Source organism: Gracilinanus agilis, chromosome 1, assembly GCF_016433145.1.
Source record: "Gracilinanus agilis isolate LMUSP501 chromosome 1, AgileGrace, whole genome shotgun sequence".
Taxonomy (NCBI): domain Eukaryota; kingdom Metazoa; phylum Chordata; class Mammalia; order Didelphimorphia; family Didelphidae; genus Gracilinanus; species Gracilinanus agilis.
Window position 1 is genome coordinate 313,751,506 of NC_058130.1, and position 27,968 is coordinate 313,779,473.

A 27,968-nucleotide genomic window follows, 5' to 3' on the forward strand; every position below is an offset into this window, starting at 1 on the left:
TTGGCCTTGGTTTATAACTGGACATATATCTCAAATGTAGTATACTATTTAATCATTCTAGCAGGAAATATTTATTGGTACCTATTCTGTGCCTATTATTATCCCTAATTATCATTGTAATGACAACTCACATTTGAAAGGTAAAGTTCATTTTACAATGTGTTTTCCTTACAACTATGAACATTAGGTAGTATTATGATCCCCATTTTATAGATGAGTAAGTTGAGGCTTAATGATGGCTTGCTGGTTTGCTTAGTATTATACAACTTGTAATTGTTGAAGTTAGAATTTTAATCCAGACCTCTCTGGAATTTCAAGTCCAGTGGTCTTTTTTTTTTTTAACCCTTACCTTCCATCTTGGAGTCAATACTGTGTATTGGCTCCAAGGCAGAAGAGTGGTAAGGGTAGACAATGGGGTCAAGTGACTTGCCCAGGGTCACACAATTAGGGAGTGGCTGAGGTCAGATTTGAACCTAGGACCTCCCGTCTCTAGGCCTGGCTGTCAATCCACTGAGCCACCCAGCTTCCCCCTCCAGTGGTCTTTTCACAATTCCACAAATCATGCATCCTTACTGTCATATTGCTAGTTTTCATATTCAAAGATGATGCTACAGATAATATGGGAAAGATAAAAAAGAAAAGTTATAATGAATGAATTTTAAAAAAGCATTTATTAAGCATTTACTCATGCTAAGCTTTGATCATTCAAAGAAAAAAGCTTAAGAGCCCCTGCTTTCTAGAAGTTCACTCTCTCTTTTTTTTTGATATGTATTTTTATTTCCCTGCAATTTTCACTTATTAAGAACAAGTAACAGGGAAAGTTGTCTGAACTAGTGCATAAACAAACATTCTGAAACACCACTACACATATCTAATTTACAAGAACTGTATAAAAAAAAGTCACTAAAACACTACACTACAAAGGTGTCCAACGCTTACAGTCAGACTTTTTCCAACCCATTACTTGCCTTGTAGCCACAGGAAAATTCTCCAAAATTGAAAAGACAATCTTGCCACAACCTTCCCCCCTCCCACCACCTGGGATGGCTCGATATCTAGACATCCAATAATTATTGCAATGATATTATGCAATACATACCTGGTAAAATATTCTTTAACTGGTGTGTTACAGTTTTAAAGCCGTTAAAATATGTAGTCTTCAGATAAAATGTAATCAGTTGAAAAATTTTCTGATGTGCACAGTTTATATGTGCTAGATGCATAATTTTTCCTAGTCAGTTTTTTCTGTGTAATTATTTTTTATAAACTGGTATTATAAATAGAAATATACATTCAAAATATATGGAAAAGTGAGTTACTACATTGAATTTGCATGTATTGATCCATCCCTTTCCCCTGCACAGTAATAGAAAATACTATTTTGCCTTCAACTTCATATTTGACAGTGAAATGCCACTAAAGTATTTACCAAAAAGTCCATCTAGTCAAATTGTGAAACAAAATGGAAGTTCACTCTATTAATTGGAGGAGACTATATATATATAATTTATATTTTGTTATTTATATACACACACACACGTGCACACACACACACACACATATATATATATATATATATATATATATATATATATATGTTTTACCTACAGGATAGGAAAGGCAAGTAGATAAGTCTAGGAGTCCTCAGAGTCTGGAAACAGGGAAGATGGCCAGGTCCAGAGGTCCTTCAGTTAATTGGGTCATTAAGTTGGAAGTACAAAGGAATATAGAATATAGGGGCAGAGAATAAGGCTGGGTAGCCCTCCATCTCACTTTAAAAAAGTGGGGTCATTTGACTTCTAGTTGATTTAAATCCTCTCAAGCAGTCCAGGTACAGGGTTACTCCATTTGTACATATCCCAGTGGTAGCATTCTTCCTGCCTTGCTAGATTGAAAGGAGGAACAGGATGTCACTTAGTGAGGTTAGCCCTTTGGGACTCAGGAGGGGTCCTGGGAACAGCCTGGAAGAAAGGGAAAGGGGAGAAAAAAGGAGAGGTAGGTGGACCTCAGTGATGGTCAGTATGGGAAAAGTCTTCCTTTTTGTATGTATTCTCTATTTTTAAACCTATATATGGAGAGAGTAAAAGCTGTTTTTTTTAAACCAAACTTTATCTTGTTTATCACATGCTAATTGCTTTTTGTCTATTGAATATAATTCCTCGCATTATGAACCAGTATCAAGATCACAAGAGCAACTTCTAAGGGTTTGGTATAAGGCTATTTGAGCAAAGAAGATTTGCTTCATTCTTTATCTTACCCCAAGATTTCACTCTAGATTTAGTGTAGTCCTATAAGTTCAAAATCCTTAGGATTCAGGTTCAATTCTGTTTGGAACCAAACTAGTGGTAATCCCACAAAATTTAGGCCAAACTAGGAGAACGTTAGGACTTTAGAGATTTGAACCCATAAAAGTACCTCCCAGATAGCTTTGAACTTTGACTTGTCCCAGTCCTAACCTAAACACTTGGTACTGTCACAGAAACTCAGAAGATCCTGAGTTGGTACAAGTTGCATTCATTCATTTGTTCAATCATTTATTCATGAAATGTTATGTAGGGGATTAAAGAACTTTGCTAGATTTGGATTTAGATGATTAAGAGAGGTACTGTAGATTGCAAAATATACCAAACTCATTTCAGAAAGAAATAAAAAGTGATAGATTTGGGAATACTTAGGATAAGATTAAGTTTTCCCTCAAACTTATACACTATTAGTGTACAACCCAAAAAAAATCATGAACAAATCCAACAAAAATTTATTAAGTAGCTACAGAATACAGAAGCAGAAAACTATGTTTAGAGGCATGAGAAGGAGGGTGGGTCAAGGAGGGGAGACACAAAAATACAACACATTGCTCTTGAGGAACTTAAAATCTGGTGGTTGGACATGACATATATACAAATAATTATAATACAAAACAGAACAAGTTAAGTGCATGAGATGTATAAATAGAATATTACTAGGTGTTCTGAGGAAGGAAACATTTTAATATCTCAAGAATTTGTGATTTCATTGGTACAAATATTCTTTCTATTAAAGGGGATAGCAACCCTTCCACTCCATAAGAGATGATCTTTGAAAGTTGCTATAGCTGAAAGATTCTTTATCTTATAGTCTATCTGGTGATGAGACTCAATTTAGCTAAGCTAGTCCTGGACAAAAGAAATAAAGGGCATCCCAAAAGACCAAGTACAGAATAAAGCTATTAAAGTTATTAAAGCTTCACACTACAAGTCTTTTGGGGTGCACTGTATAGCCTGTCCTTGGTTCCCCATTCCAATCCTTTCTAGCTGAGCAAAACCTGTTAATGATGCACCTGACTGAAGGCCATTCCCCTAGTAGTTTTAAGTTTGATATTGGAACAAAATGAGACCCATATAGGTCATTCAACAGTTAGAAAAAGGAGATTTATTTAGCCACAGCAGGGAAAAGCTATTTAGAACTCCTCTAGCTGATTTAGGTAAGCATGCCTTACAAGCTTTTGTGATCTCAGGGCTAAACCTCTGAGAGCCCTTTCTCCAACCTCCCCTCCTAAGCTTTTAGGCTGCTCTGAACCCAGTCAGTTAGTCAGCAAGTATTAAGTGCCTACTAAGTATTTGAATAATAGTATGAGCCTTTAGTAACCTGAATCAAACAATCCCCCAGTCAATGCCTTTAAAGAAAAATTAGCCTCACCTTCAATGAGGGAGGGTCTGTGTGTTAAGATTTTGCTCCTAACCAGGAGCCTTTGAGACTCCCCTTCCTTTACTCCTAGACTTAGCACTGGTGGGAGTATGAAAGAAATATAAAACATCCGTGCCCTTCCCCTTGTAACTTTACACCATTGTCCTAGCCCAAAGAGACCAATGATTCATTTTCAAATTGCTCATTTTGCTTTTTCTAGATCTCTCTTTGCACTTGGCACCTTTTGCCTTAAACGATAGTTATTTCTAGAATGGCAGTCAACCTTCCCATTAAATTATATACTCCTTTGAATTCCTAGAACTTAGAAGAGTGTCTTGATAAGTATTTAATAAATACCTACTTATTTTAACTTAAATTTTTAAGGTAGGACTTGATGATATTTATATAATGGATATTTATATAACCCTAAAGTTTTTAGAGCTCATTACACTCATTATTTTATCTCTCCTGGACTGAATTCCTCTACAGCATTTGTTATATTCATAACCTGGGAAATGATGGATGCCACCTTGAATGATAGGGAAGGCAGTTGGAAGACATGGAATGTTCCCAGGTGCCATGAGCCAGGGGCAAAAGTCGGTTGGCCTGACTGTATAAATACTCCTGACAGCCTCTTGGAGGGGGATTTTTAGGTCTTGAGGTCTCTTGGTCTTTCTAGGTCTCTTTAGGTCTCTAGGTCTCGGGGTGGTGAAGGGAGGAAGGGAGGTTTATGAAGAAGAGGGTAGGAAGAATCTGAATATTTCCTGAAGACTGTGAGAGCTAGTGCATCACCAAACACTGGTAGTGAGAAAGCTGAGAGAATAAGATCACCAACACAGCTGCATCAATAGCAGTCCCTATTCTCTGGCTTGGCTATGGCCAGGCCGGGCCAGAGGTGTAGTGGAGAATAAAGCTCCAGTTCTTCTAGATCAATAGCCTCTAGTCCTGATTGTCAACTAGTTATAGATATCAGGTTGATAGGGTCTCCACTCCCCAATCCTTGTCCTGTTTATCCTTTCCCTGATTATAGATAAAGAAAGTTTAACAAGTACCTTCCTAGGTGGTCTTTATATCATGACCCTTGGAGAGGGAGTCAACGCAGTCAGATATCAAACGTGATCCAAGGCAAATCAAAAGCCCTATATTAATTTATCCAACCCCAGGTTAGACCTGAAAGGGTTACCTATCCATCTAACCTTTCGGGGTCCTCCCTGGGCAACTGTTAGAGAAAAGGGGAAATTATAACAACTATCAAGGGTGATCAGGGTTGGTGTTCCTCCATCATCTGCAGCTAGGGAGAATACAGATAAGATACATTCACATCACTGTATATGTATATCTATTTAGGCCCCTTTTTATTTATAACACATTTTAGGCCAGGAAATCTTATCTTTACTTCCTGTAAAACCTTTGAAATTTGCCCTTTCTAATTCTGAGAGGTTTGTCAGACTATGCATGGCTTTCCCCAGCTATTGCAGACTCTAAGAGAAAGTTTTTGCTTTCTCAATATTCTATCATTTCCACTCCAGCCAACAATTCCTATTAGTGAGAATCATATCCAGAATATAATTTCCCCTTTTCTCTTCATTGATTACTCCACTTTTTGAAGTATATAATGACCAGTAAGGCAAACCAAGAAATTATTAGTGGGGATGAGATAAGGGGCTAGAGAAGAGAGAAAGAGAGAGAGAGAGAGAGAGAGAGAGAGAGAGAGAAACACCATGATATTTAAATAATTGACAGACCTTCCATCACTACAGTACCATGCCTTTGGATCAGGCATGTGATCTGTTTCCTAAATTCAACATCTGTTTTCTTTTTCTGTTAAAAGGTCTTCTCTTTCTTCTTTCACTGATCTTCAACCAAATGTTCTGTACCATGCTTTCCCAATCTGGTGCTTCAATTATACATTTTTAGTGTACAATGGAATTTCTCTCCCCATACCTATCTTTAAAAAAAAAAAGTAAGGTAGACCCATCCAGTGCCATATTCCAAGCATACTTTTCATCTTAGCCCACTTTCAGTGATAACTTTGAAAAGGAATTTGCCTTTTTGTATAAAGAACTCAAATCCATTTTGCTTGTTGTCTATAATTTGGGAATTTATATATAGATATTTGAAGCTACATGTTTTACTACTAACCTCTTCCTTGGATTTTGTATTCTATGAACTTAGTTCTAAATTGTCTTTCTGTTTTCTACCTTGTAAGTACCCTCTATGCAGGGGGTTCTTAAACTTTTTTGTATCACAGACCTTTCTGGTATTCCAGTGAAACCTGTGGACCTCATGTCAGAATAATGTTTTAAAATGAATAAAATAAAATGTATAAAATAAATTGCAAAGGAAACCAATTATGTTGAAATAGAAAAGAAAAGTTTTTTAAACTCATAGATTCCAAATTAAAAACTGTTACTCTGTAGTATTTAACTTGGTGATTATATTATAGCCAGTCAATAAACATTTATTAAGTACCTATTATGTGCCAGACACTGTACTAAGCTATGAGGATACAAAAAAAAGATAAAAAGCAGTTCTCATTCTTAAATACATTATAGTCTGATGGAAGACACAACACATATGTACAATCAAGTCATATACAGGATAAACTGAAAATAATAAAGTCAGGGAGGGCACTGGAATAAAGGAAGATCAGCAGAGGTTTCTTAAAGAAGACAGGATTTCAGATGGAGCTTGAAGGAAGCCAGGAGACAGAGATAAGGAGGGAGAACATTCCAGGCATAAAAGACAGCCATTGAAGATGCCTGGGATTGGGAGATGGAGTATGTTGCTCAAGGAACACCAAGAGGCTCAGTATAAATAGGGGAAAGGCAGTGTAAGAAGACTGGAAATGTTGGGAGGGGTGGAGATTCTTTCTTTTTCTTTTTGGTTAAGACATTTTATTTTACCTACTGCATGTAATAACAGTTTTCCACACAAGTCTTCTGAAGTGATGTTCTCCTCCCTTTCCTCCCTATTTCTGTTTCTGTTTCTGTTTCTGAAGTTGGTAAACAATTTGATGTGGGTTATACATGTATTATCATACAAAACATATTTCTATATTGTTCATTTTTGTAAAAGAATACTCATATAAAACCAAAACCCCCAAATAAAAAACCTTATAAACCAAAGTGAAAAATGTATGCTTTTATCTGTATCCTTGACTCCAAAAATTCTTTCTCTGAAGGTAGATATCATTCTTTGTCATAAGTCCCTGGGAATTGTCCTTTTATTGCTAAGAGTAGTTAAGTCTTTCACAGTTGATCATTCCACAACATTGCTGTCATTGTGTACAATGTTCTCCTGGTTCTGTATATTTTACTCTCCTTCAGTTCATGTGTCTTTCCAGCTCTTTCTGAAACCATCTGTTCATCATTTCTTATAGCACAATAATATTCCATTACCATCATATACCACAATTTGTTCTGCCATTCCCCAACCAATAGACCCTGTTTCCAATTCTTTGCTACCACAAAAAGAGCAGCTATATTTTTGTACAAGAAGGTCTTTTCCCATGATATTTTTATATTTTGGGGGATCTAGAATTGATATTACTGGATCAAAGGATATGCATTATTTTGTAGCCCTTTTGGGCAAAGTTTCCAAATTGCCTTCCAGAATGGTTAGGTCAGTTCACAACGAGGGGCAGAGGTTCTTAAGAGCTTTCAATGGGCGAAGCTGGGTAACATAGTGGATAGAATGCTAGATTTGGAGATTGAAGGACCTGGGTTCCAATCTGGCTTCAGTTACTTCTTACCTATGTAACCCTGGGCAAGTTATTAATCCCAATTGCCTAGCCTTCACCACTCTTCTCTCTTATAACTGATATTAAGCTAGAAAATAAGGGTTTAAAAATAGAACTTTGAATGACAAAGGATTTTATATTGGAGCTTGGAAATGAAAGGGAGCCACTGAGCTTTATTGAGTATACAGGAATTGGGATGGGATGACATGAAGAAAATCACTTTGCCAGCCATATGGAGGATGGACTAGAGTGGGAAAGACTTATGACAGGGAGATCAATGACCAGGCTGCTGCAATCGTCCTGGTATAAGGTGATAAAGATCTGTACCAGAGTTGTGGCTGTGTCAAAGAGGAGTAGACATATTTGAGAAAAGTTATGAAGGTAAAATGAGCAACTGATGGCAACAGATCGGTTATAAAGAGTTAAGGAGTGTATAATTATAAATTATATATAATTATAAAGAGTTAAGGAGTAAAGGATGACACCAGATTATGAACCCAAGTAAATCAGGTGATCGCAGTTGTAAAAGGCAACACCACCCAGGACCCTTCTCAAAAATGAGACGCTGGAGTCTTCTGCCCCTGGGCTTTTAACAGTGGTGGTAGCAACTGTCTTTTGCCCTTGGCTCATGCCATCTGTGTAAATTCTAAATTCTATAACTGACGACCTGTCACTCAAGTTGGTCTCCATCTTCTTCCCAGAAGTTGCCCATTACACAGTACATAATAAACAAGTCAGGAAGAAGGGAAAGATGAGCTTTGGTCATATTGTTTAATATTTCTATGGGACATCCAGTTTTAAATATCCAATAATTGGTGGGAGATACCAAACTAGAGGTCAGCAGAGAGGTTAGGACTAGGTAAATAGATTTGATAATCTGTTCATTTGAGATGACAATAGAATCCAGAGAGCGGATGAGATCACCAAGTTAAATAATATAGAGGAAGAAGAAAAGAGGGGAGAAAAAAGAACCCTATGGGACACAGATGATTGTCAGGTATGACCTAAAAAAAGATCCAGTAGAGGAGACCAAGAGGGAGCATTCAGATAATTAGGTGGAAGATCAAAGGAGAGTTATGCCACAAAAACCCAGAGAAGAGGGTGATCTATCATGTCAAAATGAGGACTGAGAAAATGCCATTAGATTTGACCCTTAGGAGATTATTAACAATAATAATAATAATAACATTTATATAGCACTTAGTATGTACCAGGAACTGTGCTAAGTGCTTTGAAATTATTATATTATTTAACCTTCACAACAGCTCTAGGATGTTGTTAGGTGCCATTAATATCCCCATCTTACAGAAGAGGAAACTGAAGCAGAGATTAAATGACTTGTCCAGGGCCCCACAACCAGGAAGTGTCAGAGGTCAGATTTCAACTCAGGTCTTCTAACTCTGAACCTAGTACTTACTCTATCTACTGAACTACCTAGCTGCCCAAGTAACTTTGGTGAGAGTAGTTTGGGATTAATGATGAGGTCCAGTGATGAGAGACAATCTGTAGAGAATTCAGAAGAGAGTGAGAGAAATGGAAACTGAGGCACTAATTATAGAATGTCTTCTCAAAGATGTTAGCCACAATAGGGAGGAGATATATGGAACAATAATTGTCAGGAATGGCTGGATCAAGTAAGAGTCTTTTGAGAACAGAGAAGACAGAGATATGTTTATCGATAGTAGGAAGAGTAGGAGAGACTGAAGATAAGAGTGGAGAAGATGGAAGAGGCAATAAGATAAAATAGGATCACTTATTCATGTACAGGGATTGGCTTTGGTTATATATGTACCCAGTTTTATCCTTTTTTTCTCTATTTCCTTCCTTTCCAATTTAATACTCCATTTGGAAGTATTTAATCAGATTCTCAAAATACCAGGAAAATTCCTTCTTCCTTTATTAGGTACACCCTATTCATGGCCAAGAATCTGTTGCTTTAATCCACATGCCATTCTTAGAATCTATCTTCTTAACTCCACACTTTCTGCATTCAAGCTATTTGTGAAACTGCTCCTCCAAGATTACAAATGAACTCCTACCTCCCAAACCCTCTGGCCTTTTCTGAGTCTGCAACCTTTTTGACATCTCTCCAGCTTTTGATATTGTTGACCACTCTTCATCTTGTCTAGTTTTTTCTCCTTGAGTTGTCATGACATTGCTTTTTCCTGGTTCTCCTTCTACTTATACAACTACTCAGAATCCTTCTCTGGGTCATCATCCTCTGTCCCCCACCTCCTAACCAAGAGTCCCAAAAGTCTCAATCCATGACCCTCTTCTTTTCTTTCGCTGATCTCATCAGCTCCTATGTGTTATTTTTGTCTTTCTTTATATTACATCCAGCTCTAAATTTCCAGTCCTGAGCAATATTTCTGATAGAAATCTCCTAATGGATGTGTTTAAGTATCTCAAACTCAATATGTCCAAAATCATTCATTATTTCTTCCCTTTACCCTCAACCTACTCTAGCTCTGTTAAGTACACCTCTATCCTTCTTGTTACCCAGGTTTCCAACCTCAGAATCATCTTTAATTCTTAATTCCTTCTCTCACCCTCTATATCCATGCCAAATCTTGTCAATTTTATTTCCATAATATCTCTTGCATCCATTCTCTTCTCTCCTTGTGCATGACCATCACTATCTACCTGGTCTTCCTGCTTCTAGTGTCTCCCCAATCCAATTCATCCTCCACACCACTGCCAAAATAATCTTCCCCAGACACATCTGACCATGTAACTCCAGAAGCTTCAGTGTTTCCTCATTGCCTGCAGGATAACATGCTAACTTCTCAATTTAGTCTTTCACAATCTGCTGCTAGCCTACCTTTCTAGATGTATTAATTCCCCTTAATATACTTTACAGTCCAGCCAAAATAGCTACTTGCTATTCTCTATAACGCACACAGTGCTGTCCCTCTTGCCTAGAATATATTTCCTCCTTCCTTCTACCTCTCGTAATACCTGGTTTCCTTCAATGCTCATCTCATGTTCTGTCCTGGGAGGAGCCATTCCTGATACTCCTGTGAGGTTATACATTATATTCCTTCAATGGAATAGAAGTTTCTGAAAGGCAGGGATGGTTTTTCCTTATTATCTCTATATCTCTAGTGCCTACCACAGTACCCTGCACAAAAGGAGTGCTTGTTAAATTGGACTGGATTTACTCACCTACTTCCCACTTAGTTTTCCTCTAGAAAATTATAAAATTTGATGCAATTGGACATGATTCCCATTACCAGTTGTCAGCAGCGAAAGGCAGCATAGCTAGAGCCCTGATATAGGTTCAAATCCCATCTCCGACCCAAACTGGCCATGTGAAACCCTGGGCAGGTCACTCAAACTTATAAAACTCTAGTCAGCTTTCTAAGAGTATAAATTGTAGAACAGTTGGTGATCAACATTAGTGGAGAGAGGTTCTTCATCTAGAATGTGTGTGTGTGTGTGTGTTCTCTAAGTGGAATAAGTTCAGACTAAAAAAAATCAGCTGTGGTAGTGGTTCTGAATCTTTTAATCACAGAAACAGACCTGGAACTAGCCTTACAAATAAGAAAACTGAAATCCAAAGATAGTGTGACTTGCTCAGTGTCACAGAGGTGGCAGAGCCAGGTCTGAACTCAGTGCATGAGATGATTTGACTCCAAGTCATATTCTTATTCATTTACCTATTGTTTGAGCTGATCCCAGGAAGGCACTGGGATGGGAATTGGCAGTGGCTATAGGCATTGAATATATGATTAGAATCACAATTCTATGTAAGAAAGCTTCCCACAGGCAAAAATAGAAATTTCCTGTCATGTAATTAGCATTTAATAAATGTTTGTTGACTTGATAAAATAAGTTTATTTCATTTTTGTGTTTTTCTCAATATTGCTACTCACTGAAATATCAGAAGCCCAGAATAAATGCTGAATGATGAAAGAAGCATTCATATATTAATTTTACATATTAGATACAAATACATATCAGTTAATTTTATAAATCCATGCACACAAATCATTTTTGCCTCACAAAACAAGAACTTAAATTGTTCCCTGAGCTATCAATGAGGTTATTTTGTATCAGTTATAAATTTGGCAGACCACCAAATGTTAATTTGCTTTTAGCTAGTTGAGATTAAATGTAATTCCTTCTCTGAGAGGCCTTAAAGTAACCATGAAAGCAAGCATGAAAGCATTTTTAGAGTAATCTGGAAGGAATTGACATTTAAAGGAGTTAGTATTACAGCTGCATTTGAAGGCTATTAATTTCATAGATAAATTAACTATATTATTCCTTCTTTATCTTGCATTTTGAAAGGACTCCATCAGCTGGAGAAATGGCAGTCCAGGGTCGATTGAAACTGCTCTTATCCCAACCTTGTTGTAATTGGAACTTGCTTTTGGAAACCCTTCTGCAGGATGATTGTTTGATACTGAAAATCTTGTTGAAGAGTGAGTTTAGTGTTGGTAAGTAAGTTCTGGCAAAAGCATCTGAGAAACACAGAGTGACTGCTGAGTGGAACTTTTTTTTTTTAACTACTTGTATATCAATGGAGGGAGGCCAATCCATCACATATATGTGATCCAGTTAGCATTGGAGAAATATCGAATAAGGAGAGAAAGAGCTTTTTATCAACCTTGCTTGAAAGAATATTTCAGATAAAATGAACCTGTGTATTATAAAAAATTACCTGTCTGTGTACAGATAGAACTGTTGTACTGTATAAGACTTTGAAGTTCTCAAAAAAAGATTTTTAAAAAGCTTTTTGAAGTGTTTTCTCAAAACAAAAGTCTATATTATACTTCAAAAAAGGTGGTTTGTATGGAAATGACTCTACAGATTTCATAGATAGTGTCTCAAATTCTGCTTTTGCTGCTTTTAAATAAGCAAGATGACAGAGGGGCACATAGAGATAATAATGAGAAATTTATGAATGTAAACAGAAAAATTTTGGAGTCTAAATCTGAATCTTAATTTTCTCCAGTTTTTCCTCTTCTTACTCTCCTTTTGGGACCAGCAAATACTGTTGTAAAAAATGGGGCACTTGGAGGATATTTTATACCCCTATGACTACTACTGCCTTAGTATTATCATCTTGTGACCTGAATGGGGCAATGGTATCCTAATTTAATCTTCCTTGGTCTGGTATTTCCCTACTGATGTACTAATGCCAAGCATATCTTATAAAAATGCTGCTTTCATCATGGGATGTGGTAGAAAAAATAATAAAAGCAACTGCATAGTATATAATAAATACTAGACTTGAGTCAGTGGACCTGCATTCAAATCATGACTAAATATATAAAACAATATTTGTTAATTATTTGATTAATACCTTTAATATGAAATACTAAACTTACCCTCTAGAGGTTTCAGACTACATATGAACAAGGCAGCTAAATTGGATATGATTATTAATTCAGGACCCAAAGAGTTATGGTATCTCATTTGGAGCAACATTTCTAAATCTTTTTTTTTTTTTTTTGGTGTCATGATATCTTTTGGTAGTTTGTTGAAGTCTATGGACACCTTCTCAAAAAAATGTTGTTTTCCAATACATAAAATAGTATAGGCAAGATTTCAAAAGAAGCCAATTATGTGGAAATATAGTTATCAAAATATTTTTCCAAAACCCTTACCACATTTGCTGGAAATAAAATATTGCTTCAACTTGCATCACAGTTTTTTATAAAGTATACACCTACTTTTACTTACCTAATCACATACTTATTGTCTTTTACAAAGACTGTGACATTTGATCATAATTATATACCTGCTTTGGTGATGCCCAGTATCAAAGTTAATCATAATTAATTATTATAAAGCTATAAGGTCAATTCACTAACCTATTGATTGACAATTCTTAAACTTCAAAAGAATTTTTGGCCTTTAGCATTGGGAACTTTATATTAGGATAGCTAATATTAATTTTTCTATCACTTTATAACTATGAATGTATTTTATATTAACATTTTTCTTTTGATGCAAAGTTTTATGGGTTTTCTGATTTCTTTTCTTTAATTTAGAGGTGTGTAGATATTTTTGAAGGAAGGAAATTTAAATTGATATGGTTTAAAAACATATCAAAGAAAATTAAGTAGTTAGAGATATCTTTGTCCATATAAAGTCTATTCAGTTGTAATTCTTAAGCCTAAATTGCTATAGGTCTAGATTTATATAAGCTCTGGGCCCCTTTCTCCCAGTTTTTATATGTTTTTTTCAAATACATTTCATATGTTCAAAATAAATTAGAGAAGGATAATAATAAATGTAATAAAATAAAGAAGGGTATTAATAAATATAGCTGGGTGAGAACAAAAATCCTTTTATCTGAGACATAAGAATTATTAAACTCAATAGTAAGAATTCGACATTGAGATAAATTTCCTTAGATCCTTAGAAGACTTTTTTTACTGATTCAGAAGGCCATAGAATTTTTGTTTACATTCTATCACTATGAGCTCTTTGGAAAGTGGGTCCATGTCTTTGACACATATAGTTAGTGCTTAATAAGGTAACATAGTGCTGTTTAACAACTAGAGAATAGAGATTCTATTGCTTATGATATATAAACAAGAAAGCAGATTATAATATCATAGACTGAGAGCTAGAGAGAATTTTGGAAGCAATCTATTTCAAATTCTTCCTTTTGTGGAGGAGGAAACTGAGCCCAGGGATATCAAGTGACCTTCCCAAGTTCACCATGATAGTAAGAATCACAAATGTGTTTGGAACCAAGGCCATTGATTTCAGAGCCAGTATTCTTTCCTCTCTATTATGCTGGCCCCTTTTATGAATGTTATTGAGCCATTTTACATTTGTGTTTGATTCTTCATGACCCTATTTGGGATTTTCTTGTTAAAGATACTCTAGTGATTTGCCATTTTCTTCTCCAGCTCATTTTACAAATGAGGAACTGAGACAAACAAGGTTAAATGACTCCAGACCTGACATTCTTATCCAATGTGCCATCTAGTTCCCCCCCCACCCCATAACAAATAATTTTGGATAACAAGTAGGTCCATTTTGCCACTCTGTGTACAAAGTTTCCTAGTTGTCCTTTGGACTCAAAGTGATACCATGATGTCTAGGTCAATGTAGAGTGGTTAGTCAGACCAGTAGAGTTTGGAAGACTCTACCATAGGTCAGGCACAAATAGTCCAAAGTAGTTTGTACAAAGTAGTTTTAGTTTTAAAGGGCAATATATGATTTTAAATATTGACAGAATTAATCATCCACAAAGACTTATTAAGGATTAATAGGACATCCATGCACTGGTATTATTGACTTTAAAAAAATAAAAGTATTTTCTTGTAACTGTATCCCTCAGGTCACATTAGCCTTCAAATTTTCTTATATTTTGTATCAAAGGAAAAAATAAATTATGATAATTTCCAAATTGTCTAATGGGTCTTCTTGCTGTCATCAGTATTTTTTTAACCCTTAATTTTTGGTGTATTGTCTTATAGGTGGAAGAGTGGTAAGGGTGGGCAATGGGGGTCAAGTGACTTGCCCAGGGTCACACAGCTGGGAAGTGGCTGAGGCCGGGTTTGAACCTAGGACCTCCTGTCTCTAGGCCTGACTCTCACTCCACTGAGCTACCCAGCTGCCCCCAGTCATCAGTATTTTTGCAGCCCACAACAGTCTTTTCTTTTCTCATTGCCCTTGTTATGGCAGTTTATTGAATAATACAGTTGAGGTCAGAATGTAGTATTGTAAAATGGAGAACAGCTAGCTCTCAGTAGTTTCTATATGTAATAGCTTCTGCAGTTCCATTTTGGACCTTTCCACATAACCTCATAAATATCTGTCCATGCCAAGAGCCCAAAATAGATCGTGAAAAAAAATCCAAAGAAAAATAGATTATAAAAGTATTCCAAATTGACAATAATTGTAAAAATACTTAAGCTAAAATCATCAATTATAGAATCATAGAATTTAGAACAGGAAAACATCTCAGAAGTCACCTAGTCCACCTCCTTCATTTTTCAGATGAAGAAACCAAAAACCCAAAGAAATGACTTGCCCATGGTCACACAAAGAGCAAGAAACAGAGCTGGGATTTGAAGACAGGTTTTCTAACTACCAGGCCAGGGCTGTTTCCATTCTTTCAGTTCTAATTCTCTTATGTTGTTGCTACTTATAATAATGATAGCAAGTGATGATGATGATCTCATCTTTATACAAAAGAGTTTGGTATGGAAGTGTTTTTGGACTTGACTTATCCCCAGTTATTAGTAGGAATAGTAGAATTCATATATGAGTGCCCTTGTTATAGCTCCTTCCAGACAATCATAGGGGGCAGGGTGTAAGGACTGATTCCATTCACTCCACCACATAAAGTAAACAATAAGCAACAAGACTGCTCCTATGTCTCTGGCTCCCCAGAACAGAGAATCTACTTATTCTATCAGGGTTTGGTGCCTTTTTCAGTTTTTTTTTCAGTTTACCCAATGATCAATAAAGCACCATCATAAGAGATACCATGCTATGTGCCTTGAGTACAAGGACCAAAAATGAAAATAATCCCTACTTGCAATAAGCTTACATTCTAATGGGGACAGACAAGTATCAAAATATATGTAGCCTCAATAGAAAGTGAATGAATACAAATATAAAATATAATATATAGTATTATATGAAATAATCATATAGTAATTACATGTGTATAAATATAAAATTTCAGAAGGAGGCTACTTCATTTGAGGAGAGTGGGTCAGGAAAGGTTTCAAGCATAAGATTGGGCCGAAAAATTAATGAAAGAGAGGAACTTTCTAAGCCAGAAAAGAAGGAAGGACATAGAGGTGTACAGGAGACAGAGCATGGCTTGGGAGCAATTGAGGGCAAGCCCAGTGTGGCTACAGAAGCCCCACCAGCCTGCTCAGCTAATGCAATCTCTTTCCATGGCGAGGATACTAGGGATTCACCTTTGCTTTGCCTGAGAGTCATTCAGAGAGGCTCCTTCCTTTTCATTTGAATCTGGAAGAGTTCATGGGTAAGGAAGAAGTTGAAAGTCAGGCTGGGTCTTGCAGCCAGCACTTCATATATGCCAATCATGTTGCATCTAGATATGAACTTGGTAGAGCTAATGCTATGTAAGAAACAAGCTTAGTTTTGAGCCTGTTCCCACAGAGACCATGGCCATGGGGAGCATAGAGTATTGCCCTGGACCTGTTGGAGGAAAATGCTTGTTCTTGTTGTATTTTGGAAGTAAATATCTCTTCTTTTTTTTTAATTAATTAATTTATTATGAATGTCTCTTCTTAAAAGCTATTCAGTGTTAAGAGGTTAAAGAAAATGGAATTATGAATTATTAGCCCCCCAAATATAGGGGGAACACGGCCAATAAGGGCCCAAAGAAGAATGTCTTAGGACCTTGGAATCGGGAAAATTCAACCTGCCTGGCCTTGGTGATTAGAAGAGTCATGTGAAAATCAGCCTTGACTTTCTCCTACCAAGAATTTGCTTGTCTCTTCCAGTATCAGTTTGACTTGAGAGATTCACTCTGTCCCTCATGTGTATTTATGAAAGTGTTGACCAAGCATCTTCATTTGCAGGGATGAGAGAGTTCTACCAAATCAGTGATTGAAAATGCCTTTTAGTAATATTGTTTGAGGGCTTTTAGGAGATTAGTGTGCAGATTGGCAAAGTTATTAAGCTTTGCATTTATCTATGTTGCTTCACTTACATACTATAGAATAAAATTGAATCTGGGTCAATAATGGCTAAAATTTTCATTTATTTCTTCTGTCCCAAAATTATCATTCTGGAAAACGTAGGAAAACTGAGTATGCTTCAGCTGTATGTTCCTTTAGTAATGGTCATATTTTTTGGGATCTGAACACATTAAAAATAATTACATAAAATTTTTATTAATGTCTCTTTTTATATGTCTCAAATGTACTTAATATATTTTATTTTGTATTTTATTGTTCTCTCTTTTCTAAGGCAGATCATTTATATTATATTATCATTGTATCATTTATCATTTTATTCATATCATTCCCACCAGATTGTAAGCTCCTTCATGACAGGAATCAGGCCTTATTTATATTTGAGTGGTTGAGTAGTACAAAGGTCTGATTTTGGACTCAGGAAACTTGGGTTCAAATCCTGAGCCTTCTGCATATTTATTATGTAACCTTCGAACCTCAGTTTCCTTCTCTGCAAAATGGGGACACTGGTAGTTGCACTACACAGAGTTGTCAGGAAAGTGCTTTGTAAAACTAGAGAATATTATGTAATTGTCAGCTATTATTTAGTATAAGTTTTGTGTTCTTTCAGCATCTAAGTCAGTACTTTATATATAGTAGGCATTTAATGGATGTTTATTGAATTGGAATATTACAAGTAGTTTCAGTGTCCAGCCATCCTAGAATATTTTTCTTGAAGCACCTCAGGACAATGGCTTGTATTTTATCTCATTCATCTACCTTTGAAATGGGTTGGAGGCAATATTGTTATTCTGTTTTGCAAATGGAAAAATAGAGACCCAAAAGATTGGATGAATTATCCTTGATTTTTCAAGAGTGATATTTAAGAAAAAAATGGAAGACCATTATTTTCTTAAATGTCATTTTTATTTAAGAGTTGATTTTTGATTAAACATAAGTATTTGTGGAGACACTAACAGATTGAGGCTTCTTTGAAATACAGACATATTGAATTTCTTGGTTTGTTGTTTGAACAATTGTCTTTATTTTATTTTACATGAAAGATAAGGTAGGATTTTTTTAAGCTTAACTTTTACCTACAAATGTTTCATGGCCATTTGAGGAACACCTACTTCATCTAAGAATTGGAGCCAGATATAAATTCACATCAGCATTTTTTTCTGAGCAGCACAAAGTTAGCCTTGTTTGTTTCTAATCACTGCAATCTCTTGGAATAGAGCTAAATTCACAATTTTGGTGCTATACTTTGACTCTCCAGGATTGTGTAGACACTCCTCAAGGAAAGCCACGGCGAAGGAATTTCTGACTAAGAAGAACTTTAACACTATTCATCTGTAGAGGGAACTGTAGACTTCATGGTTATTGAAGAATACTTTAAAACAGTGATGGGCAGACTTTTTAAAGAGGGGGCCAAAGGAAAGGAAATGCTCATCTGTCAGTCTCTTCCTAAGGCAACTCTTTGGAAGTTTCATTGTATGTTATCCTACTCATTGTATTCGCCAGATTAGGAATAATGTCCCATAGCCAGGCTGTAATTTGCCCATCACTGCTATAAGAGATCAATAAATATAGGTAACATAATTAGCTGCCAAATATATAATTAGGGTAATGTGTATAGAATTTAACTAGATAATTATTAAGGTGTTTTTTTCTAATTCTAGGTTCTTGGAATCTGTGAATTGGCAAATGATCTCTTCTAATTTCGAACTCTAGATATTGGTTATTTTTAAAGGAAATCTTGTGATTGCAGAATAGACCACTTGTCATTAGTTGGCAGTGGTGCATAGCCTTGTAATTCAACTCTTTCCAAGAAAACTTAATCATTGTGACTGCTTTTGCTAGAATTAATGATCTGTCTTAAGCTTTCATCTGTCAGTAGCATCACTGTTAGCTTGTCACCTGGGCTCCAAACCTGATAATGTCTTTGACTCCTTTCTTCCTTTCTTGACATCCAATCAGTTGCTACATCCTGTCAATTCTACTGCCAGAATTACATCTTCATTCATCCTTTTTGCCACTGCCCCAGTTCAGGCCCTTATTACCTCTCCTCTGGACTATTGAAATCATCTTATAATTGGTATACCTTGCTTCAAATCCATCTAGATTAATATAACTAAAGCACAATTCTGATTCTGACATTCCCCTCATCAAATATCTGCAATCATTTCCTTAATTTTTGACTAAAGTCCAACCTCCTTAGTTGGACATTTAGCATCTAATTCAGTTTGGCCCCAAGCAATTCCTCCAAATTTATATTCCATTGCTCTCTACACACCTTGAACTCCCACTAAATGAGATTATTTGCCTTTCTCTTGTAGACCCACTGCTGCATTGATTCCCTGTGCCGATGATATCCTTCTTTCTCCTATGCTTCTCTTTTCTGATTACTATAATTCTTCAATACCTAGTTCAAATATCAGCTCCTTGATGAAACTTTCTCTGATTCCCCCAGAGGAAGTAATCTCTATCAATGGCGAAGCACTTTTTACTTCTCTGTCTCTGTCTCTCTGCCAACAAGCCCCAAACCCAGAGGCTATTGCCACTCCAGCAGGAACCAGCCAGGCATCCACCCTGAGGCTTTAACCACTCAAGGCAAAAATCTCTCAGAGGATCAGCGTCCAATCTGCTGAGGATGATTCTGTTCATGAAAGGGGTCAGGTTTTACAGGCAGCCTGAATCTGGTGTTCACCCTTCATTCAGACAGTCGTCTATGCACCTAGATGTATTCGTGCATTTAAAAGAGTTTCTGCCTCTTTTTACACTAGCAAATCGGAGGATAGAGGATTTTCCCAACTGAGCAAAAATGACCTAAGTGTTTAAATCCCATTAAACAATGGGAAAGGAAGAGCACAAGGCCTCCCATGAAGGCTGCTATTTCCATAATCTCTCTTCCTCCTGTTCAACTTGGCCTATTTCTTAAATTGCTCATATTCCTTTTCTCCTATGCTGAAGCTTTGTGGATAGGGCACCAGTGTTACATCTAATTATTTGTGTATAATATGCCTTTTCTCCTCTTCCAGAAGCTAAGTTTCTTGGGAGCAGGGACCATATCTTAGGCCTTTTTGGACTTTCTTTAGTGCCTACTCTAGTGTCTTATGCATAATAAGCATTCAATATATATTTACTACATTGAATGAAACAATTATCCATAAATATTAAAATAATACAATACAAAGAACAAAAAGGAAGATATATAATTTTCTTTTAAAATGTATATTAAATTGAATTAAAATTAATTAAATTTAAGTAACAGTTGTCTTGTTTGTCTATCCTGATTTTATTTTTTGGTGTGTGCTTTTAAAACATTTTCTTGATGATCTTTTCTTTCTTATCTCTAATAAGATATCTAATAAGATTTCTTTCTTATCTCTAATAATAATAATCTTCTAAATCCTTTCCTGTCCCATGAAGCCCCTCCTTGTAACAACAACAACAAAAAAAGTAGCACATTGGCTATGTCTGACAATTCATGTTTCATTCTGTGCCTTCATCCTCTCAAATTTTTGCCAAAGTGTAGGTAGCATGCTTTACCATTAATTTTCTGAAGTAAGTTCTATTGTTAGAAGAACATTTAAAAATAATTTTAAAAATATTTTCAGGAGAAACATCCCCTCATTTTTATCCCAAGAGGCAGATCTGTTTCAAAATCATGCATATTATTAAAATGATTTCATATGCATAACTAATGAAAGAATTTTTCAAATCTGACTTAAATTGTGTCTCTTATGTGTTTGCTTTTTTTTTACTTTAGTGAATGTGGATATTGAAAATAAATGCCTTGTCATTATTAGCCTTGTAATAATTTTAAAAGGATTTTTTAAAGTCATTTTACTATGATTGTGCCACTTAGCTGCCTCTTTATTCCTAACCACAAATCTGACCATGTTATTCCACTTATCAAGAAGCTTCTATATAATTTATGTTAACTGAAAATTCTTATCCCAGCTCTCACTCTCACTGATGATTGGATCCCTAGAGTTAGGTTATATTTCTCCCTTTCTGGGTCCAAGGAGTACCCCTGAGGGATCGTGGATAATTCTCTAATCCCATCTGTTCAAGCTTCTATAAGTTTGCTCCTCCCAAAAGATTTTAAGTAAAGAATCATTTAGCTAGTCAGTTGTAAGTAGTTTTTAGAATGAGGTATTTATTGAGGGAATAGTACAAAATACCTGCTCCGAAGTCTGTGATATACTTTCTCACAAATACATATAGAATTCAGGGGAAAGTGGGCTCAAACATAGTAGGCATATATGATAGAGAATTGGTCCCTGATTGCTGAAATTTCTTTTCTCTTATTATGGGGTGCATGGTTAAATTACATCCATCTGTCCTTGGCTACCAATGCAGATCCCACTCTTACGAGATCTTATTTCTAGGCCAATGAAGGGTAAATGGTTGGTCTAAATTCCTCTAAACTTTTCAAAGCTTACAAAATCTTCTGGTAAAATCAGGGGATGAGGAAGAACCTGACTAAGGCTGAAGCATCTCCTTTACCTCCCAAGAAGTTCCTTTTCAATGGTTCAGCTAGAGTTCCATGCTTGCTCCCCTTTTTAAAAAACCCTTACCTTCTGTCTTAGAATCAAAACTAAATATCAGTTCCAAGGAAGAAGAGTGGTAAAGGCTAAGCAATGGGGGGTTGATCACATAAGGATCACACAGCTAGGAAGTATCTGAGTTCAGATTTGAACCCTGGACCTCCCATCTCTAGGCCTGGCAGTCAATCCATTGCCCATTTGTTCCACTTTCTGAAATAATTTGTAGATAATACCTGGGAAATACCCAAGTTTCTTCAGCCTATCCAAACAAGTCTTATAAATTTTATTCTTTTTTAAAGGCTTTTGAGCACTTAAGACCTATGAATGACTGATTAAGGCATATTCTCAGTTAAGGATCAAGGCTAAAATGAGGGATGAAGGAGTTGCTTCCAACCTTCAACTTTAATGCCTTTCCATTGCCTTTAGAATAAAATAGAAATTCTTCTTTAATTTAATGCTTTTTTACAATTTGGTTTTAGTCTATCTTTCCAGGTTGATTACATATTACTCCCACTCATACATTCTGTTTTCCAGCCAAGCTGGCTTACTGACTGCTCCCCTGTTCCCTTCTATCTCTCCTTCCCATCACCAGGCCTTTGCATAGGCTGTTCACTCCCTCCCCACCCCCACCCCCAATCTGGGCTATGCTTCCTTTTCACAGAATCTCAAATTAGCCCTTCCTATCTCTCTTCAAGGCTCAGTTCAAAAGCCACTTCTTTCAAGAAATTTTCCTAATTCCGCTATTTGCTAGTGCCCAACACTCTAGGAATCATTTTGTATTTATTTATTCACATACTCTGTTGGATCTATGATCACATTGTTTTGGGAATTTGCTCCAGCAATACAAATCTCAACCCATTCAGACTTGTGCTTGTTGTACAATCTCTTTCAATGGCTTTCTTTAAGTCTTCTTCAGAGAGTCTGCCGACTATGCTATCCGTTCCTCATGCTTTCTCCTAACACCCAGATATCACCAGTGGAGCATTCTGTTGTCCCTCATTTTTACCCTACAACCTAACCCTCTCCTTTTCCTATCATAAATATCCTTGATGCCTTCTTTTACTTTTGCTCTTGTTTCAAGCATCACATTGATTTTGTGTTGAAGCTTGCTCATTCCCATCTTGCACCTCTCTCTATTGGCTTCTGCATAATACTCATATTTTTGGTTTTTTTGGAGACTGTTATATGCCATGTCTTTCCACTCTACTCTTAGAATATTAATATTAAAAACATGAGCCTTTGTCAATGAAAAGCTTGGAGACATAAAAGAACTGTACAATTTCCCAAGGCATTCCATTTTGTTGTCTTCCTCCTGTTCAACTCTTGTCCCAAATTTCCCATTTGTACACTCTGTATTTTGTTTATATCTTGCATTTCCTTAGCTGTGAGTGTGTCTTATCTCCCTAATAGAATTTAAGCTCATTATCTCAATTTTGTAATTGTATCCCAGCATCTTGCATGTAGAGGGGACTTAATAAGTATTTACTGATTGCTTGAGAGGGGCATATAATTCTTAGGATGAAAAACAAAGTATAAGGTATTAGTCTGTCTTTGTTCAAAAACATATGCCATCCGTAAGTAGAATGCTGCTTATCGGTTCATTGGATCATGGGATTGTAGATTTAGATTTGAAGGAACTTCAGAAGCCATGGAGGACTTCATTTTTTTTTTTTGGTTGTTTTTTTTTCTTTTAACCCTTAAACGTCTGTGTATTGGCTCATTGGTGGAAGAGTGGTAAGGGTGGGCAATGGGGGTCAAGTGACTTGCCCAGGGTCACACAGCTAGGAAGTGTCTGAGGCCGGATTTGAACCTAGGACCTCCTGTCTCTAGGCCCGGCTCTCAATCCACTGAGCTACCCAGCTGCCCCCTGGAGGACTTCATTTTAAAGAGGAAAATGAGGTTTAAGAAGGTGATGCGATGTGCCCAGTAACAGACAATTAGCAAGTGGCAGAGATGGAATTTAATCCAAGTTCTTTGGTTTCCATACTTCAGGAAACACATAAAAGAGGTGGGGGTTGGGTAACCAAAATGATCATTAAGATGAAGAAATACTAAAGGTGAGTCCTATTTAACCAGAAAATAAGATCAAAGTTTATAAAAATCTTAACTGGTATCAATAAGATAGATATTAGATTTTAGAATTCTAGAACAAAGGTATTTTCCCTGAAGTGTGAAAGAAATGGATGATAAATTTAAAGAATTCATTATACCAATATGTAATACTGTATGAAGATGTTTATAAACAGCATCAAAACATGTAGATATTGATAAATCTGTAAAGAGTCATTAATGGGAAAAAGGGGGTATTGCATATACATTCATCATTTTTTAAAAGAGAATCATTATGGAAAACTATTCTTTTTCACAAATACAAAACAAAAGCAAAAAAAGGTTCCCTGGTATTTATGTCAGAGACTAATACTGAGCCAGATGGAGAATTGGTCTGAGCAATACTTACAATTTCATATATTTTTAAACAAAAATTCAGATTAATTTTCATATCATCTAGTATAATGTCCTTGATAAGAACTTTATCATGTTGGTATTATGTTAATAGTTTGGTATTATATTTATTGGTATTATATTAATAGATTGTTTTTTTTTCAAGAAGGAACCTTATCAAAATATGAAGAAAAAGTTCCTAATATGGGAAAGATGCCTAACCAGGAACCTAGTTTGACAGAAGCAATCTTCAAATTGCTATCAGATTGCAGTCTTTCTCCTCAGTCACTTGGAAGGGTTTTTCTCAACTACATGGAACTAGAACAATTATGGGATTTTTTATATGACATTCCAGGTAAGAAAAATTCAGTAGTCATAAAAGATTTTTAAAAATTCTTAACAAAGGCCTCTTGGAAGACATTTTAAAATATCCTATTTATATCATTTTGTTGAATTAGTTTATGAGAGCTTAACAATTTTACCCCACTTAAAGGCACCTGTTAGGAATATTTGTCATCTCTCAAGTATATTATAGTAGCTAAAAGAAATTATTTGACATGGTTTCTGAAATTGCAAGAAGATTTTTTATCATAATATTCTTCCCAAATTTAAAAAATATTTATAAAGGGCCATATTTTTCTATTGAGCATTCACTATTACTATTTGCCATCTCTTAAAATAGTTTAGGGAAGGCCTTATTAATATATAATGATACTTTGTGATCTTTGAGTGTATTGTGAGATCTCAAATGCAAGTGATGAGGCACTTAATAATGAGCATCTTACCTAAGTATTGAGAAGGCTAAAGTGTTTTCTCTTCTTCTAGTGGACACAACATATTTTTCTCTTCCTCCCTAGAGCTGGATTTAGAGTGTAAATGTTGTGGGTGCTCATGAATCCCAGCTGCCAATGGTGGAATCCAGTTTCAGATCCAATTGCAGAAGCTCACACCTTGTATTCTCTCTTTCATTCTACATCAAAGACCTACATCTCTAACATGGGGGCAGGGGACATGGGAAAAAGCTGACTCCTGAAGGAGAAAGGTGTCATTCAATGTTCACTTCAATTAAGTGTGTCACACTATTAATCATTTACAAGAGGATTAAATTCTCAAAGCTGTTGATTTGAAATTGTCTCCCAACCCTCAACCTTGCAAGTAGTATGTAGACTGTTTGTATTTGTCTTTAACCTGATTCTATCTACTTTAGTAATGGATATTACTTTAGTAATAAATATTCCGTATTTAGGTTGTATGTTCCAGTTGCCACATGTTTCCCCCATATTTTCCAGTTCACTCAAAGGATAAAAGTTTTCTATTTTTTCTCTCTATGAAAGAGAGTGGATCAGAAGCATATTGAGTTTGTGATGTGGCCTTTATACTGCTTAAAAGCAAGTTTGAAAATGACCCAGCCTTTTGAGGAGATTCTGGGGAAGCAAGAGCAAAACTGTGCCATATAGATGTAAAAATACAGTAACAACCACTTTTTCAACCTATAATAGTAATGATAGCCTGCAATTATATAGTGCTTCAGGATTTGCAAAGGGCTTTACAGATATTATTTTATTCTCACAACAACCCTTGGAAATAGGTGTTATTATTATCCTCATTTTACAGATACAAAAACCCTAAGCAGATCAGTGATTTGCCCAGGGTCACAAAGCAAGTATCTGAGACTGAATTTTAATTCAGGTCTTCTTGTCTGCAGTTTTTAAGCCCAATTCTGCCCTTAGTCCAGACTATACAGATAGTGATGGAAATCAGTAGTTAGAAAGAGAAAGTAAAACTGCTACTTAAACCTCATTTCTTATATTTTTTCATCTTTTCTTGAGCTGTCTTTCCACCCTCCTCCAGGGCAAGCTGAGACTCATTTCTTAAAGCAGGTAGAATACATTTTTCATGGAGCCAGACCACCAAATAGTGCTGTAGAGAGGCAGGGCTGTAGAGGTGTGGCACTCTCAACCATTTCCAAATTCCTTCTCCAGGACTTTGGTGAGTCAATAATTCCACTGGTTTGTGGACTTCTGCCAATTTGGACCATAACCCTCTCCAGTCACAGATGGGTTTTGAGAGTGGTTGTGGCAGAGAAATGCCTGTGTGGCTGGACTGATGATGAACATCTATGAACAGAATGAGCCTGGTCCTTAGAAAACACAGAAATCATCACTTAGCCTGCGCTGGTCATTGGTTTCTGCCTAATAGGACCCACCAGAGCTTGTGCTTCACTGGCCTGGAGCTGGAGCACCTTGTGTTGCCTCAAAAACTCAAGTAGGATTTTTGTGGTGTTTAAAATGTTCTTTTATATCACCAGCCTAGGAACCTGAAGCAGGTTGTTGCTCTTTGGGCTAGAATTCCCCCATAGTGTTTCCTTTCAATTTACGATGTTCCTTTGAAGGACCATGCTTCTGTTTTACCCATTCACTTTGGAATCCTGCAAAATGTATTTCTTGGACTCTGTTAATCAGTTAAGTTGTCATAATAACCCTAATAAGATGATTAAATATGTTAATTAACAGCAAAATACAGCTTTCTAAGAAAACTCTGTTTAAATTGGCAATATAGTTTTAAGCAAACCCAGTTGAAACAAGTCCTTCTGTTGCAATATTTGCATACTTCAGTTGCTACATTTGAAATACTCATTTCAGTAAATTAATTCATGTGTCCCCCCTAAAGTGGAAATGCTAAATTATTACAAACTTCACTTGGGCTCTGCTTTTTTGCTAGGTTATATAATACACAGAACTCCAGAATGTAGAACTTAGAATTATCAGTTATTTTATAAATACAGACACTGAGGTTGGCCTGGGGAAAGGCATTGTAACCCTAGCAAGGAATTGCCTATGCCTTGTCCATTATGGTCCAGTAGAGCCTCTGTGTTTTCAGAGTAACTCTTGCAACTTTCTATAAAATCGATATCCATGTGGCATGAAAATATGAATGGGTTGGGGGCTGGTAAAACATAGATTTTAAAAAATGTAAAATTAAAAGATGTCCCTCTCATGGTTCTCTGAAATTTTAGTATTGTCATGCCTATCCTTATTTTTGTGCCAAAAAAATTTAAGTGGCTTTACACATCATCATTCAGATAATTTGAAGCAGATAGTAATAGAACAAAGGTCTCCTGACTTCTCTATAGAATATCTTTATTTTTAACCTTGAATTAATTGTTAAAATTTTAAATGAAGACTACTGCCTCTCCTTTTATATTCATAATGTACTAGATTTCTTGAACATTTATTTTATATATTATACATTTATTTTTATTATATACTAAGTATTTAACCGATCATTATATATTTATTTAACATTATATATTTGTATTATGTCATATTTGTATTTATTTATTATTTTATTTTATTATATATTTAATATATTTATTATATTTTTATATAGAGACTATTACAAATAGATACCCCCCATAGAATGAGTGAAATTATGAAAAATGAAAGGTAAAATGGTCATACAATTCTGAAATTGTCAGAGTTTATTATTACTTTCTAATGGGTGTTCACCACAGCTTCAGGGAGCCCTGTTTTTGATCTGGGAGCAGTTGCTAGTCACTTGATAGAAGATATCCCTTTGCCACATGACTAAATATGGAATTATATCAAATGGATATGGACCAGGAATATGAGAGCAACCATATGAAACAGAAATAGTAGCCAAGAAAGAAGAAGCAGGCAGCCTGTCTTAGAAGGAGAGCAGAGCAGTGAAGTAGAAGCACCCTTAGTGCCTAGGTAGTGTCAAACTGGAGGAGAGCAGTTGGACAGAGAGAGAGAACTAGCAGAGACACAGAGCTGAGCGTTGGGAAAGATAGAAGCCAGCAGCTGGGCTTTGAGATCCTAGGAGGAGGTTTTGTAAGATGGTCTGGCCAAAGCCTTAGCAGAACCCCTCTCCAAAGCATTATCATCATTAGCCTGACTCTTTGAGCCTGGAGGA

General features: G+C 36.0%; 1 protein-coding gene across 2 annotated transcripts in view; it reads left to right on the forward strand.

Moving 5' to 3' along the window:
• The window catches only part of KIAA0825 (KIAA0825 ortholog), a 463,565-nt gene that overhangs the window by 154,489 nt on the left and 281,108 nt on the right, over window positions 1-27,968 (forward strand). Inside the window, exons 12-13 of one of the 2 annotated variants that reach the window (XM_044662785.1) lie at window positions 11,699-11,847; window positions 24,199-24,387. In XM_044662785.1, coding sequence (XP_044518720.1) covers window positions 11,699-11,847; window positions 24,199-24,387 — 338 coding nt within the window. The remainder of the gene's footprint in view (window positions 1-11,698; window positions 11,848-24,198; window positions 24,388-27,968) is intronic. The other variant, XM_044662793.1, reaches the window with a different exon arrangement.